Source organism: Mixophyes fleayi, chromosome 3, assembly GCF_038048845.1.
Source record: "Mixophyes fleayi isolate aMixFle1 chromosome 3, aMixFle1.hap1, whole genome shotgun sequence".
NCBI classification, from domain to species: Eukaryota; Metazoa; Chordata; class Amphibia; order Anura; family Limnodynastidae; genus Mixophyes; species Mixophyes fleayi.
Window position 1 is genome coordinate 35,024,000 of NC_134404.1, and position 13,617 is coordinate 35,037,616.

Sequence of the window (13,617 nt, forward strand, 5' to 3'; positions counted from 1 at the left end):
ATACGAATGTAGACAAGTCCCCAGCTGGTCTCACGCTGGGTATACAAATGTAGACAAGTCCCCAGCTGGTCTCACGCTGGGTATACAAATGTAGACAAGTCCCCAGCTGGTCTCACACTGGGTGTATGAATGTAGACAAGTCCCCAGCTGGTCTCACACTGGGTATACAAATGTAGACAAGTCCCCAGCTGGTCTCACACTGGGTATACGAATGTAGACAAGTCCCCAGCTGGTCTCACACTGGGTATATGAATGTAGACAAGTCCCCAGCTGGTCTCACACTGGGTGTATGAATGTATACAGGATCCCAGCTGGTCTCACACTGGGGAGACAGGATCCTAGGTGATCTCACACTGGGTATATAAATGTAGACAGGATCCCAGGTGATCTCACACTGGGTATACAAATGTAGACAGGATCCCAGATGATCTGGGTATATGATTGTACAGACAGGATCCCAGCTGATCTCACAGTGGGTATACAAATGTAGACAGTATCCAGGATCCCAGTTGATCTCACACTGGGTGTATGACAGTAGACAGGATCCCAGCTGATCGCACAGTACTGAGTATGAATGCAGACAGATCCCTGCAAAAGAAACCGCTGGTCACTCTGCAAAGTACGTGGTATAAATGTATACTAATTCTCAAGCATTACAAGCACCTACCAGATATCACTCAGACTGAGACCTGTCGGCTGCCTCAGCACAGGGACTATTACCCCAGTAATCTGACCGTCCTCTGTGTACTCTTCCGCGGCCTGTCCATCAATTAACCCTTTCCCTGCACTGGTGCAGTACATGTAACATCACTGACACAGCAGCTACATACCCGGCACTACACTTACGTCCTAACTCTTCTGGTAATTTACACATTTGTGGCAAATTTATTTTCACTTAAACTTTATTACGCACTTTTGAATATGGATTGTCCTCAACAACCAGCCCACCACCTAATGCTGCATCTGATCATTTAGTTGTTATACGTTTGATATAAGTTCCTTTTTTAACTATTATTATTTTGTTACCTGACAGTAACCCTGGACATTTCAGTACAATAAATACATTACTGTAAATATAAATATATAGATATTTATAGAAGTATATAACTATTTCCCCTATCCCGGTATCCCTCCGCCACAGTATATGAGGCGATGTGCGGTTACCACAGCAACACGTTGTTAGTGTTTCTAATATCCCGCAGCTAACCGACTGACTGGCATTGGTAACAACCAATCAGTGACGGGAAAATTAATATAGGCGGGGTTATGGAATGCTTTGATAGCAAATGGGGTTTCCTGTATCCAATAGCCCCGCCTTCCCTAGTGCTGCATGAATGCAAGTGTCACACTGTATTACTGCTGGATAGGAGCAGAGCAGGGAGAGGTGAGATTCACATTTAATTGTTACTTACTGTCAATATCCAGTGCTGTGCAATACCTTTATTATTTAGCAATATAATTAAAAGACCAATTACAATCAGTTCACATATTTTAATAAATATGTGAACTGTCTACTTTAGTCTAACCAAATTATTCATGATTGAGTTGTGTAATAATCATATCTACAGATTAATACTATTTTGTTAACAGATTACCTAATATTCCATTCCACCATTCTCTGTATCGCTGTTTCATTCATAAACTATGTCCAGAACTAAATGTTTCCATTTAGTACACTGATGTTCAAAGAAGTGAAGTGTTCCTGATGCCTAGACACAGTGGATGAAGCCATTGTTTAGGGGGGGGAGCATGAAAATCCACCTAGGCAGAGCACGCAGCAAAGACACAGCCGAGCGCCTAGTCTGGGGTGGGTCTGACCGCATAGACCAATGGGTAGCTTCTTTTTTGTCTTATTAAAGTCCGAGGTACATGGTTCCAAATCCTCCTCTGCAGTCTGAGACTATGCAAAAGGAGAAAGTCCCCATTTCTTCCCAACGCTCTGAGCCATAAAGCTCCCTGGCGGGTTAGGGTCTTTACCGAAGCTAGGGGAGGTACGTTGACAACCTTGACCTCTCAGCGCCATAAGCCCCCTTAGGGGACACAGGTCTTCAGATCCACCTCTGCCTCAAAGCTGGGATGAGCCCCTTTCTCTTCTAGGTTGGCCAGACCTTTCCTTGGGGAACCAAATCTTCAGCTCTCACCAGAAGGAGAGAGGCTCCAACAACTAAGGCGGAGGAACATAAGGGTCACGACCAAACCCCATCACCCAAAAATCAATAGGAAGCTATTGGTCTTCACAGCCACTTTTCTTTGCCCACATTATGGTTCAGATGGGGCAATGAATGGGTCTGGTCCCCCAAGGTACTGCTCAGAGGGTAGGGTGATTCTGATATTCCTTTCCGCTGAGCAGTAAGTGCGGAATGGCGCATAGCAGAGGAGAAGGAAGATGAGGCTGCCTGCATGGTAAGAGAGAGCAGGCTGTCTCTCCCAAGACAGAGCCCCTTCAGAAATGTGCTATGGGGCCCCCAAGTTCTAGTGGTATTCTGGTGCAATCTCATTATAGCTGCAAATATACATAGATTTATTCCTTTCATTAAAACAACAGGGTGAATATTGATTCTGGCAAAAACATTGGCTCTAACTCTACTGCTAAACCGCTATAGCGTCTTTATTCAGGCTCAGTACTAACCGCTACCAGGGCTGCCATCAGAAACTGTGGGGCCCAGTACTAATTAATCTGCCAGGGCCCCCCTCCCAATACATGTGCCCTCCTCCCTCTTCGCCATACATGCGCCTCCTATCCCTCATCACAGTAAATGTTCCCATCTCCCCCGCATTCACAGTGAATGTCCCCCTCTCTGCCCCTCCACAGTTAATGTCCCCCTCTCCCCCTCCACAGTTAATGTCACCCCTCCCCCCACAAATCACAGTTAATGTTCCCCTCTCCCACCCCCAGGCACAGTTAATGTTCCCCTCTCCCACCCCCAGGCACAGTTAATGTACCCCTCCCCCCCCAGGCACAGTTAATGTACCCACCCCCCCAGTCACAGTTAATGTACCCCTCCCCCCAGGCACAGTAAATGTCCCCTCTTCTAGCTGCCCCTCTCTTATAAAATGAATACCTAATTAACTTACCTTCTTCTCCGCAATGCTGCAGCTCCCGGTCACTGATACACTGGGAGCGCAGCGCTCAGTGATGACATCACCACGCAGCGCTCCCAGCCTATCAGAGCCTGGGAGGCGGAGCTGCAGCATCGCGGAGAAGAAGGGGCAGCACGGTCAGTCAGACTGAGAGGCCCGGACAGTCCAGGGAGCCCGGACAGACGGAGAGGTCTATCCGGGCCCCTTAATCTGTCCGGGCCCCTCACAGCAGTCCTGGTCATACCCCCTGATGACGGCCCTGACCGCTACCAATGGATTTTAACCTACTTCTCAGCAGGCGTAACCAGCGATGAACCAGATACAGAACTTATTGTATGACTCCCTGATAAACACTCAGCATGTGGACAGTGCAGCACTTATCAAGATCAGAGAAGGAATCGCAATTACTTCACCCCCAAGATTTCAGGTAAGACGCCTCTGTGTTCATACAGGATCTTTATAAAGGGAGCTGGTCACTTACTGATAATAAAACTGACGATATTAGCACTTCATTTCCACTATCAAAATCTACCTCTTCTCAATATCTTTGTACATGCCTACAGGATTGGCAGGGGTGCTATGGCTAGACTTCACTTGATGGGGTTGGACTATCCCAGGCAATCGCATAACTTACTGCCTTCGGCCTGGAGACACGGAAGCCGCCGGCTTTTACTGGCCAAATAAATGTGATTTGGATCTAAGGTGACCATGTGATCCTCACATCCAATCATGTGTTGCCCCTGGCTTTAATGATTCTTGGCAATTGGCATAAAATAAAGCAATTGTCTAGTGGTAGCTCAACCCCTTTAATAAGCAGCATTCAATAAACAGGGCCTGCATGATTGGGAATTTTAATGGTCAGGTCCTGGCTATAGAGAGGTGAAGAGGAGCTTCTTTAAATCACGTCTGTCACCTCTGCACAGTGACAGGAGACATTTTGGGGACTGAACTAATGTTCATGGGATTGTAGCCGATCAAATTACTAGGAACCAATGACATTCGGTACCCAAAGGGAAGCGTCCTGTCCCCCATTCTGTGCATACTGGACTCATTTGCACCGGGACAATGTTGAGAGGCGTATCTTGTTCGAAAGAGATCTATCTTGTTATATAGAAGGAGGCTAAGAGGGTAAACAGATGTGCAAAGGCACAAGCTGAAGAGAATATGGCCCAGTCTGAAGGTAAAGTGGGCAAAACTTTTTTTTTTAGGTATATAAGTGAAAGGAGAAAAACAATAGGAGGAATAATGATTAGCAGAACATCTTAATAATTATTTTTCCTCAGTGCTCACTACAGAAAGAACGGGGAAGGGGCCACAGTTAAGTTGCAGTATACTCATAAAAATGAGGTAGATACAAGTACATTTACAGAGGAGAAGGTCCTAGCACAACTCTCAAAACTGAAAGTGGATAAATGGGGCCAGATGGGAAACATCCAAGGATACTAAAAGAGCTTAAAGGGGTGCTGGTAACACCATTAACAGAAGTATTCAATCAGTCACTAGCTACAGGAGTAATTCCAGAAGACTGGAAAAGAGCGAATGTAGTTGCATTGCACAGAAGTGGAAGCAAGGAAGAGGCAACTACAGCCCAGTGAGCATTACATCAGTAGTAGGGAAATTGATGGAAACACTCTTAAAAGAAAGAGTTATAGAATATCTCAAATCCAGCAACTTACAGGATCCCACACAGCATGGATTTACTGGGTAAGATCATGTCAAACATATCTTATTAACTATTTTGACTGGGTGACTAAAGTAATAGATCAAGTGGGGGGGGGGGGCGTAGATGTAGTTTATTTGGATTCTAGTAAGGCTTTTGACACTGTTCCACATCGCAGACTATTAAATAAACTTGAAGGCTTGGGACTAGATTCTAAGGTGGCTGAATGGATAAGATCTTGCTTGCAGGACAGAGAGTTATAATAAATGGAGTGTATTCACAGGAGAGAAAGACTACCAGGGGACTACCCCAAGGATCTGTACTTGGACCAGTGTTTTTTAATATCTTTATTGGTGACATTACTAATGGTATTGTAGGGAAAGTATGCCTTTTTGTAGATGACAGAAACATATGCAACAGGATAGACACACCAGGAGAGGTAAACAAATGATTGATGATATATGTAGGCTAGAGGAATGGTCAAGAGTGTGGCATCTACAGTTTAATGCCAAAAAGTGCAAAATCATGCACTTTGATCTCAAAAACCCAAAGGCTTAATATAGTATTAATGGCACTGTAATCCTCCTGAGGAGGAACGGGATCTAGGAGTCACTATGTCAGGTGACTTAAAGGCAGGTGTGAAGATAGTGATGCTCTGCCAGATACGTGCTGTGGAACATATCTCACTTGTGGGATCTGCTATTGTTAAGGGGGCCGTGCTGTACATATCCAACTGCTGCCACCAAATGTGAAGATACGTGGTTCCCAAATCACTCAGACACGGTATTAAGGGAAAATAGAAGGATGATTTATTCTGCAGAACAAGATTACAGCACGGCCCCTGAACAATAGCAGGTCCAACAAGTGAGGAAATCAGTTCAAATAAATCCAGTGAGATATGTTCCACAGCACATCTCTGGCAGAGCATCACCTCTTGGCCAAAATCAGTCACACGCATGTCCAGCTCCCAGGGTAGCCTCTTTTATCACCTCCTAATCCCACCTTGGTAGCTGCCTGCCCAGGGGAGTTGCAAAAGATCTTGATTAGTGGACTTCTCACACTATCCAGCCCCCTCCTCTACCTCCCCAAGTGTCTTCCCTCAGGTGACCCCTGCTGGGTCCGGCTCCTGGCTACCTGTAGAGGTCACTAGTGGACAATAGGGAGCAAACAGAAATAACAATGGTAGCTTAATGCACTCAACTCCTGAGTGTTCCCTGTGGAGGTGGAATTTAACCCCTGAAGTACTTTTCCAAGGAGATGTTATATTTCCATCACTGATACTTCCTGATAACAACATGGCTAAAAAGTGCAGTCCGAGTATGGATTAGGATAAGGGGTTGTAACACTGGTTCCATACACCATGCCCGTTTCTTTACAGCAGGTAAACAATGTAACAAAGCAATGAGGATGTCAGATGCTTGGTTGCATAGAGAGAGGAATCAGTAGCAGAAAGAAAGACGTAATAATGCCACTGTATAGGTCATTGGTGCGGCCTCATCTAGAATACTGTGTTCAGTTCTGGAGGCCGTATCTCCAGAAGGATATAAATACATTAAAGACTGTACAAAAAAGGACAACTAAAATGGTGCATGGTCTACAGCACAAAACTTACCCAGACAGACTAAAAGATCTTAATATGTATAGTTTGGTTCAGAGAAGGGAAAGGGGGGACATGATAGGAACTTTCAAATATATCAAGGGTTTTAAAAAGTTACAGGAAATAAACATTCTTCACAGGATGATAAATATTAGAACACGAGGACATGCACTGACACTGGGGGGAAATAGGTTCAGAGGAAATTTATGGAAAAATTACTTCACAGATAGGGTAGTGGATAAGTGGAATAGCCTCCCATCAGAGATGGTAGAGGCTGATACAACGAATATGCTTGGGATAGACATAAGGATATCCTTACAAAGAACTAAGGATCAAATTGGGTTTGAGGTTACCATTAAAAATGTGCAGAGCAGATGGGCCAAGTGGTCCTTATCTGCCATCAAATTCTATTTTTCTATGTTACATATTAGAGGGCTAGACCAGGAATCAGTGACAACTTTTTTTAGTTTTATTAGTTTTAAGGAAAATGTGTTTATTGAATGGAGACAGAGTTTGAAACACATATTACAGCCTGTCGGTAACTGAGCACTAATACCGAGGGTGAACATGCCCCTTTAAATTGATAGCAACATCGCTAATCTTGAAAGTACTTTTAAGCTGTCACCCACACCCGTTTGTTCTGGTGAGCGGTGTTGGATAAGCTGCTGGAGCTCTAGTAGAGCAGACATAAAACGCACTGAGTGATATGACAGCTCATCCTATAATAAGCTGTCATTTCAGTTATGTCGTCACATCGCTCTTCTGACTCTTTTATCCCCGGTAGAAATAAGTACAGGAGGTACCTCCACCTGTGTACCTTGGGTGAGGGTAGGCTCCTGAAAAGCCCCCTTTCCAGAATGAAGTGAACCACTTTAAATTTTTTAAATTTGTTCAAAGCCTTTTCTGGAGGTGAATAACTCCGATCTATGAAGGTTTATGCCAATGTGCAGATCACCTCCTCTGCTACCAATTTAAAACAAAAAATAGAGAACTACTTCTTACCTGCAACAAACTAAACATCTTTCAGGCAGTATGATGAATAGGTTTAGTCAAATATATACACTTCAGTATCATTTAATGTATAGTTTGACTTTTCTACCATTTATCATTATTATTATTATTATTATCGTAGATTTGTAAGGCACCACAGTGCTCCGCAGCGCCGCACAGTAGGGAAAACAGGACATACATAAAACAAGGACATACAAGGTAGACAAAATAAACGCAGACATGAAAACAAAAGGTATGGAGGACCCTGCTCATTAGAGAACTTACATTCTAAGTGGAAGAGGGCACAGCTGAAACAAGAGGAACGAGTGTGGTTCAGAGTGGAGATTGGGATAGTTGTAAGGGTGCGTTAGCGTTAATAGTGTTAAGGTCACCTCATATCATGGGTTAGATACATTCACTAAGAGAGTGTATCTAACGACTTCTCTTCCTTTTATATTTACAGATGGTTTCTTGGGAATATTTTTTTTTTGACCTGCGGGAGAACTTGTATACAAGACCTGTCTCCAGTCTCATCATTCTCCATATATCACTTGGGTTTCCAGCACAGCAGAAAGTTATTTCCGCTGTATCTTTGAAACTCTCCTCGGTGATGTCAGGAAAATGATGCGGCTGAAGCAGGTCCCATATACCCAAACCCCCAAATTTCAACAATGTTTCCATAAAAATGTTTTGTAAACAAAAAGAGGAGTTGTAAGATACTTTCTATTACAAGGGTGTATCTAACCAACAATTAATCCCAAATAAGTCGTTATTTGATATGAAAGTTCTTTAGGGTCTAAACTTTTTTTAAAAAAAATATATGTTTTTCAGATAGCTTTTACTTATACATGGATCACATTCACATTTATCTATCTTACTTTGTGTCCAGGTCACCTTGTCTGTCTTTTGTGATGTGTACCTGTTGTCCCATCTTTAATTCAGATCGGCACTTCAGTAATGTAATCTGGAGTCAATGCACTAAACCAGGCCTAGACAACCTGTGGCTCTCCAGGTGTGAAACTACAAACCCCAGCATGCTTTGCCAGAAGATAGCCAACTGATAGCTGGCAAGGTATGCTGGGACTTGTAGTTTCACAAACAGTTGGAGAGCCCTAGGTTGACCAGGCCTGCACTAAACCATGTGTTTCTCACTCTGCAGCTGCTGCCTCCACAGATCCGTGCGATCATTGGTGCTTTCAAGAACACGCCAGCCATAAGGAAAGAAGGGTTCCATTTTCATGACAAGAATTACAGATGCGTCCGGGCTGATAAAGACTCCATTTATGCTAAATGTGTGAGTTATCAGTGTTTGCATGTGGCATGATGCAGTCAGGTGACCTCAGCGGAGGTCTGCAGTGACCCTATGATGGTTGTCTCCAGTATTTTCACCAAGCTAATTGGTAAGAAACAAAAGATGTCCTGTGTTATAAAGGGACTTCTAATCCACAAACTCACTGATTTAGGATCTGCCAGGCCTATCTTGCGATTGGGTCCTGGCGGTGTAACTCCGTCAGCTCACCTTAATGGGTTTCTAGCATCCAAAACATAGGCAAACCGATGGGGGGGGGGGGTTCCTAGTACCTGGAAACCCGCTCCAAGCCTGGGGCACTGTATAATTGAGGTGGCTGGACCCTGCCCCTGCTTCATACGGCTCTGCTCGAAAAGGGAGAGCTGCGTGCACCTAACAGTAGAACACGCAGCATTGCCTATATATATTATGGGGATAGGAAGAGTTGGAGAGCAGCCAAGTACTGTCTAACATTATATCCACGCCCCCATGCATGCTGGTCACACCCACTGGCGGCGTGGTGTGGAAACCCCCCTCTACAAATCCTGCGTTTGCCCCTGCAAAACAATGTTAAAAACTGAACTTATACATTGGAGTACAGGACATGTCAGCTATTACATACATACATACATTACATACCAGAGTGCCCTCTGGTGGCTAAAATTGTTAATTTAGCGTATGATTACATACAGAAACCTAGCTGTGTCATAGGAGAGAGCTATGTTACAGTTCAGGCACAGTCTAATCTTTCTTTGTCCAACCAGGATAACGAGGGAGTCGTAATGGTAAAAACAAAGTCCAACATCCTGCTGGCTACGTACCGGGACGGCATGTACCCCAGTGTGTGCGTAGAGGCTACGGAGAAGCTAGGTAGGTTGTTCACATTGCACGTCATAGGTCATAATTCATTTCTTAGCACTTATCTGCCTATATTCTCTATGTAACACAATATTATTCTGGAATACCATTCTTATCCCTCTTTCAGGTCTGATGTATATATCTATGTGGATAAACTGCTTTTTTGGGGACCTATTTGTTACATATCCTGTGTATTATCCATGCTTTAATGCTTTGCAGTGTTTGTAGCTGTGTATAGTAAGTTGGGTTTTTTTTTGCATCCAAAAGTTATAGGGGCATTTATGTACCGCTGCATTTTTAACACGATCCCTTTCAATCCTTATCGCAAAGATAAGAATTAAAAGATCCTGCGTATTTATTAATTGTTTAAAATCTTACTTTTTCATTGCCACTTCTCTACCGCAGATATTGTGTGGTCTGAGCAGACAACAATTGTCATACTTATATTCTGTGTTACTATGGCATTAGTAATACATTACACTTTTATAAATAGGGAACTTCTATAACCGGTGTCATCATCAAGCTAGCGAAGGGCAGTGTGTAGGTCTGATATTGCCTAATACAAGGACTTAGAATTAAGAATAGACTCTCAAACTACCCTGATGCGGTCTGTTTCTCTCCCTCTATGGCTGTTTGATATATTGGGAAAAGTTTCTACAGATATCAAACAGATATCTGCAGCATTTTCTGTTCTCATATTTCTGGAAGAACATTTGTATAATAATATTTCTGATATTTGCTGTTTAGGCTGCTATTTCAGGGAGAAGGAACTGTGACCTGCAGACATCTCGCCATGGACAGAGGTTATGAACAGAATGTGAGATCATAGAAGGAATCACTGCACTTTAGTACAATGTAATGGATATGCATAATGCCAGAGAGCAAGCCCCAGCTTCTGCCTGACATGTACAGTCTGCTACAGTACAATGTAATGGATCTGCATCATCATCATCAGCAAGTTATATAGCGCCACTATTTCCACAGTAGAGAGAACTCACTCACATCAGTCCTGGCCACATTGGAGCTAACAGTCTACATTCCCTAATACACACACACACAGAGACTAGGGTCAATTTGATAGCAGCCAATTAACCTACCAGTATGTATTTGGAATGTGGGAGGAAACCCACGCAAACACGGGCAGAACATACAAACTCCACACAGATAAGGCCATGGTTGGGAAGCGAACTCATGACCCCAGTGCTGTGAGGCAGAAGTGCTAACCACTGAGCCACCATGCTGCCCATGTAGAAGGCGCAAGCCCCAGCTTCCGCCTGACATGGACAGTCTGCTACAGTCAGGGGCAGGCTCGGCTGGGGGGCACATGCCCCCTGGGCTGGTCCCACAGTGGGCTACCTTGGGCTGGGTCACTGGGCCACCTGTACGAATTCTTCATTAAAATGTTCCTAATAGATTGCTGAGTTGAGTCTTGCCCTAATAACCCCCCCTCCCCAGGGCTAAAATTTATCATGCCCCCCTGGCTACAGTACAATGTAATGGATCTGCATCATGCAAGAGAGTAAGCCCCAGCTTCCGCCTGACAAGTACAGTCTACTACAGTACAATGTAATGAATATGCATCGTGCCGGAGAGCAAGCCCCAGCTTCTGCCTGATATGTACAGTCTGCTACAGTACAATGTAATGAATATGCATCGTGCCGGAGAGCAAGCCCCAGCTTCTGCCTGATATGTACAGTCTGCTACAGTACAATGTAATGGATCTGCATCATGCAAGAGAGCAAACCTCACCTTCTGCCTGATATGTACAGTCTGCTACAGTACAATGTAATGAATATGCATCGTGCCGGAGAGCAAGCCCCAGCTTCTGCCTGATATGTACAGTCTACTACAGTACTATGTAATAGGTCTGCATCATGCAAGAGAGCAAACCTCAGCTTCCGTCTGATATGTACAGTCTGCTACAGTACAATGTAATGAATATGCATCGTGCCGGAGAGCAAGCCCCAGCTTCTGCCTGATATGTACAGTCTACTACAGTACAATGTAATGGATCTGCATCAGGCAGGAGAGCAAACCTCAGCTTCTGCCTGATATGTACAGTCTGCTACAGTACATGTACCCACGCTTGTAAATAAATGTCTTGACACTCACTGGCAACAACCACCACTGGTCTCTCAAAGCACCATAAAACCTCTCATTTGTTTATTTATATTCAGCATTATATGTTTCACAGCAGGGTTAGGAGATTTGTGGCTCTTCAGCTGTTGTAGCAGGGCATTCAGGGACTTGTAGTTCCCCAGCAGCTGTAGAGTCACATCATAGTACAGTATCAGCCAGAGCCAAAAACATTTCAGAAATTGATGTAATAAAACTGTGTTCAGAACGTCTCTGCTTTTCTCAGGTGCAGGCTTATTGTTTGGTTCTTTATTGATTGTCAGTGTTACACAGACATCAGTCTGTCAGGTCATCCCCTACCTAGACACCAGGGATAACTGCATTTATTTTGGGTATTATTTCCAACAAACATTCCCATTTCTTAAGGGAACTCTACTCTATTTCTGCTGATAATGCCCCTTCACCCTTACTTGCACCACTGTAATGTACAATATACCCCCACTGCCATCAGATCTAACAATGGCTGCAGCATAAATCACAGGTTGTTATGATATTGCACTTATGATATAACAATTGTGACTATAACTGGAGGAGTCATTTGTTTTGAAGCCTTCTAGAAGTTGTATGGATAGTTACTAGTGATAATTATTCTGTACCAACTTTAATCACCAGTGATATAGGGGGAATTCAGTGTTTCAAAGTGGAAACTTGGTGAGACAAGTCAAATGAGATGTGGAAATGCTGAAAGCGGAAGTATTATAAAGTACAGTAACTCCACATACACATACCTGACAGTAGGAGCAAAATAAGCTGTATTAGTAGGTGTTTTGTGATAGCCGTGGGCAAACACATTATCTTACATTCCTGCATACTGCACTCTAGCCTTATTATCTTACACTCCTGCACAGTGCACTCTAATCATATTATCTTAGTCTTGCAAAGTGCACTCTAATCATATTATGTCAGTCCTACACAGTACACTCTCATCATATTATCTTACAGTCCTGCAGAGACAACTCCAGTTATATTATATTATAGTTCTGCAGCAGGTATGTCCGTCATATTATCTTACAGTCCTACACAGTGCACTATCGTCATATTATCTTACAGTCCTGCACAGGCAACTCCAGTTATATTATATTATAGTTCTGCAGCAGGTATGTCCGTCATATTATCTTACAGTTCTGCACAGTGCACTTTCATCATATTATATTACAGTCCTGCAGAGAGAGTATAGATCAGGTGATGGTGGTGGTACAGGGTATGGATCAGGTTGCGATGATGGTGGTGCAGGGTATAGATCAGGTGGTGATGATGGTGGTGCAGGGTATAGATCAGGTGGTGATGATGGTGCAGGGTATAGATCAGGTGGTGATGATGGTGGTGCAGGGTATAGATCAGGTGGTGATGATGGTGCAGGGTATAGATCAGGTGGTGATGATGGTGCAGGGTATAGATCAGGTGGTGATGATGGTGGTGCAGGGTATAGATCAGGTTGCGATGATGGTGCAGGGTATAGATCAGGTTGTGATGATGGTGGTGCAGGGTATAGATCAGGTGGTTATGATGGTGCAGGGTATAGATCAGGTTGTGATGATGGTGGTGCAGGGTATAAATCAGGTTACGATGATGGTGCGGGGTATAGATTAGGTTGTGATGATGGTGGTGCGGGGTATAGATCAGGTTGCGATGATGGTGGTGCAGGGTATAGATCAGGTTGCGATGATTGTGGTGCAGGGTATAGATCAGGCTTTGTTGATGGTGGTGCAAGGTATGGATCAGGTTTTGATGATGGTGGTGCAAGGTATAGATCAGGTTGTGATGATGGTGGTGCAGGGTATAGATTAGTGTCACGAACACGCTCCCAGCTGCCGTGACTTTAGGGTGTTTGCTATATGAGGTTACACACGATTCCAGCCCGCAGTCTCTCTACACCTATCTCACAGGTTATAGACCTACTGAATCGCCCCCAAACAACGCTCACAGCCCCAGACACTTCAGGTTTGCCACCACCTATTGAATACAGGCAATAGGACCCCAATATACTGTCCCACACTGGTACACAAA

At 43.9% G+C, this 13,617-nt stretch overlaps 1 protein-coding gene across 1 annotated transcript; it reads left to right on the forward strand.

The window, feature by feature from the left end:
- The first annotated feature begins 3,260 nt into the window (after positions 1–3,260).
- On the forward strand, positions 3,261–11,772 carry PFN4 (profilin family member 4). Its single transcript, XM_075200492.1, has 4 exons — positions 3,261–3,508; positions 8,488–8,622; positions 9,381–9,486; positions 10,222–11,772. Exons 1-4 carry the CDS (start codon positions 3,392–3,394, stop codon positions 10,248–10,250), a joined length of 387 nt encoding a protein of 128 aa, XP_075056593.1. The 5' UTR covers positions 3,261–3,391; the 3' UTR covers positions 10,251–11,772.
- Positions 11,773–13,617: the final 1,845 nt, after the last annotated feature.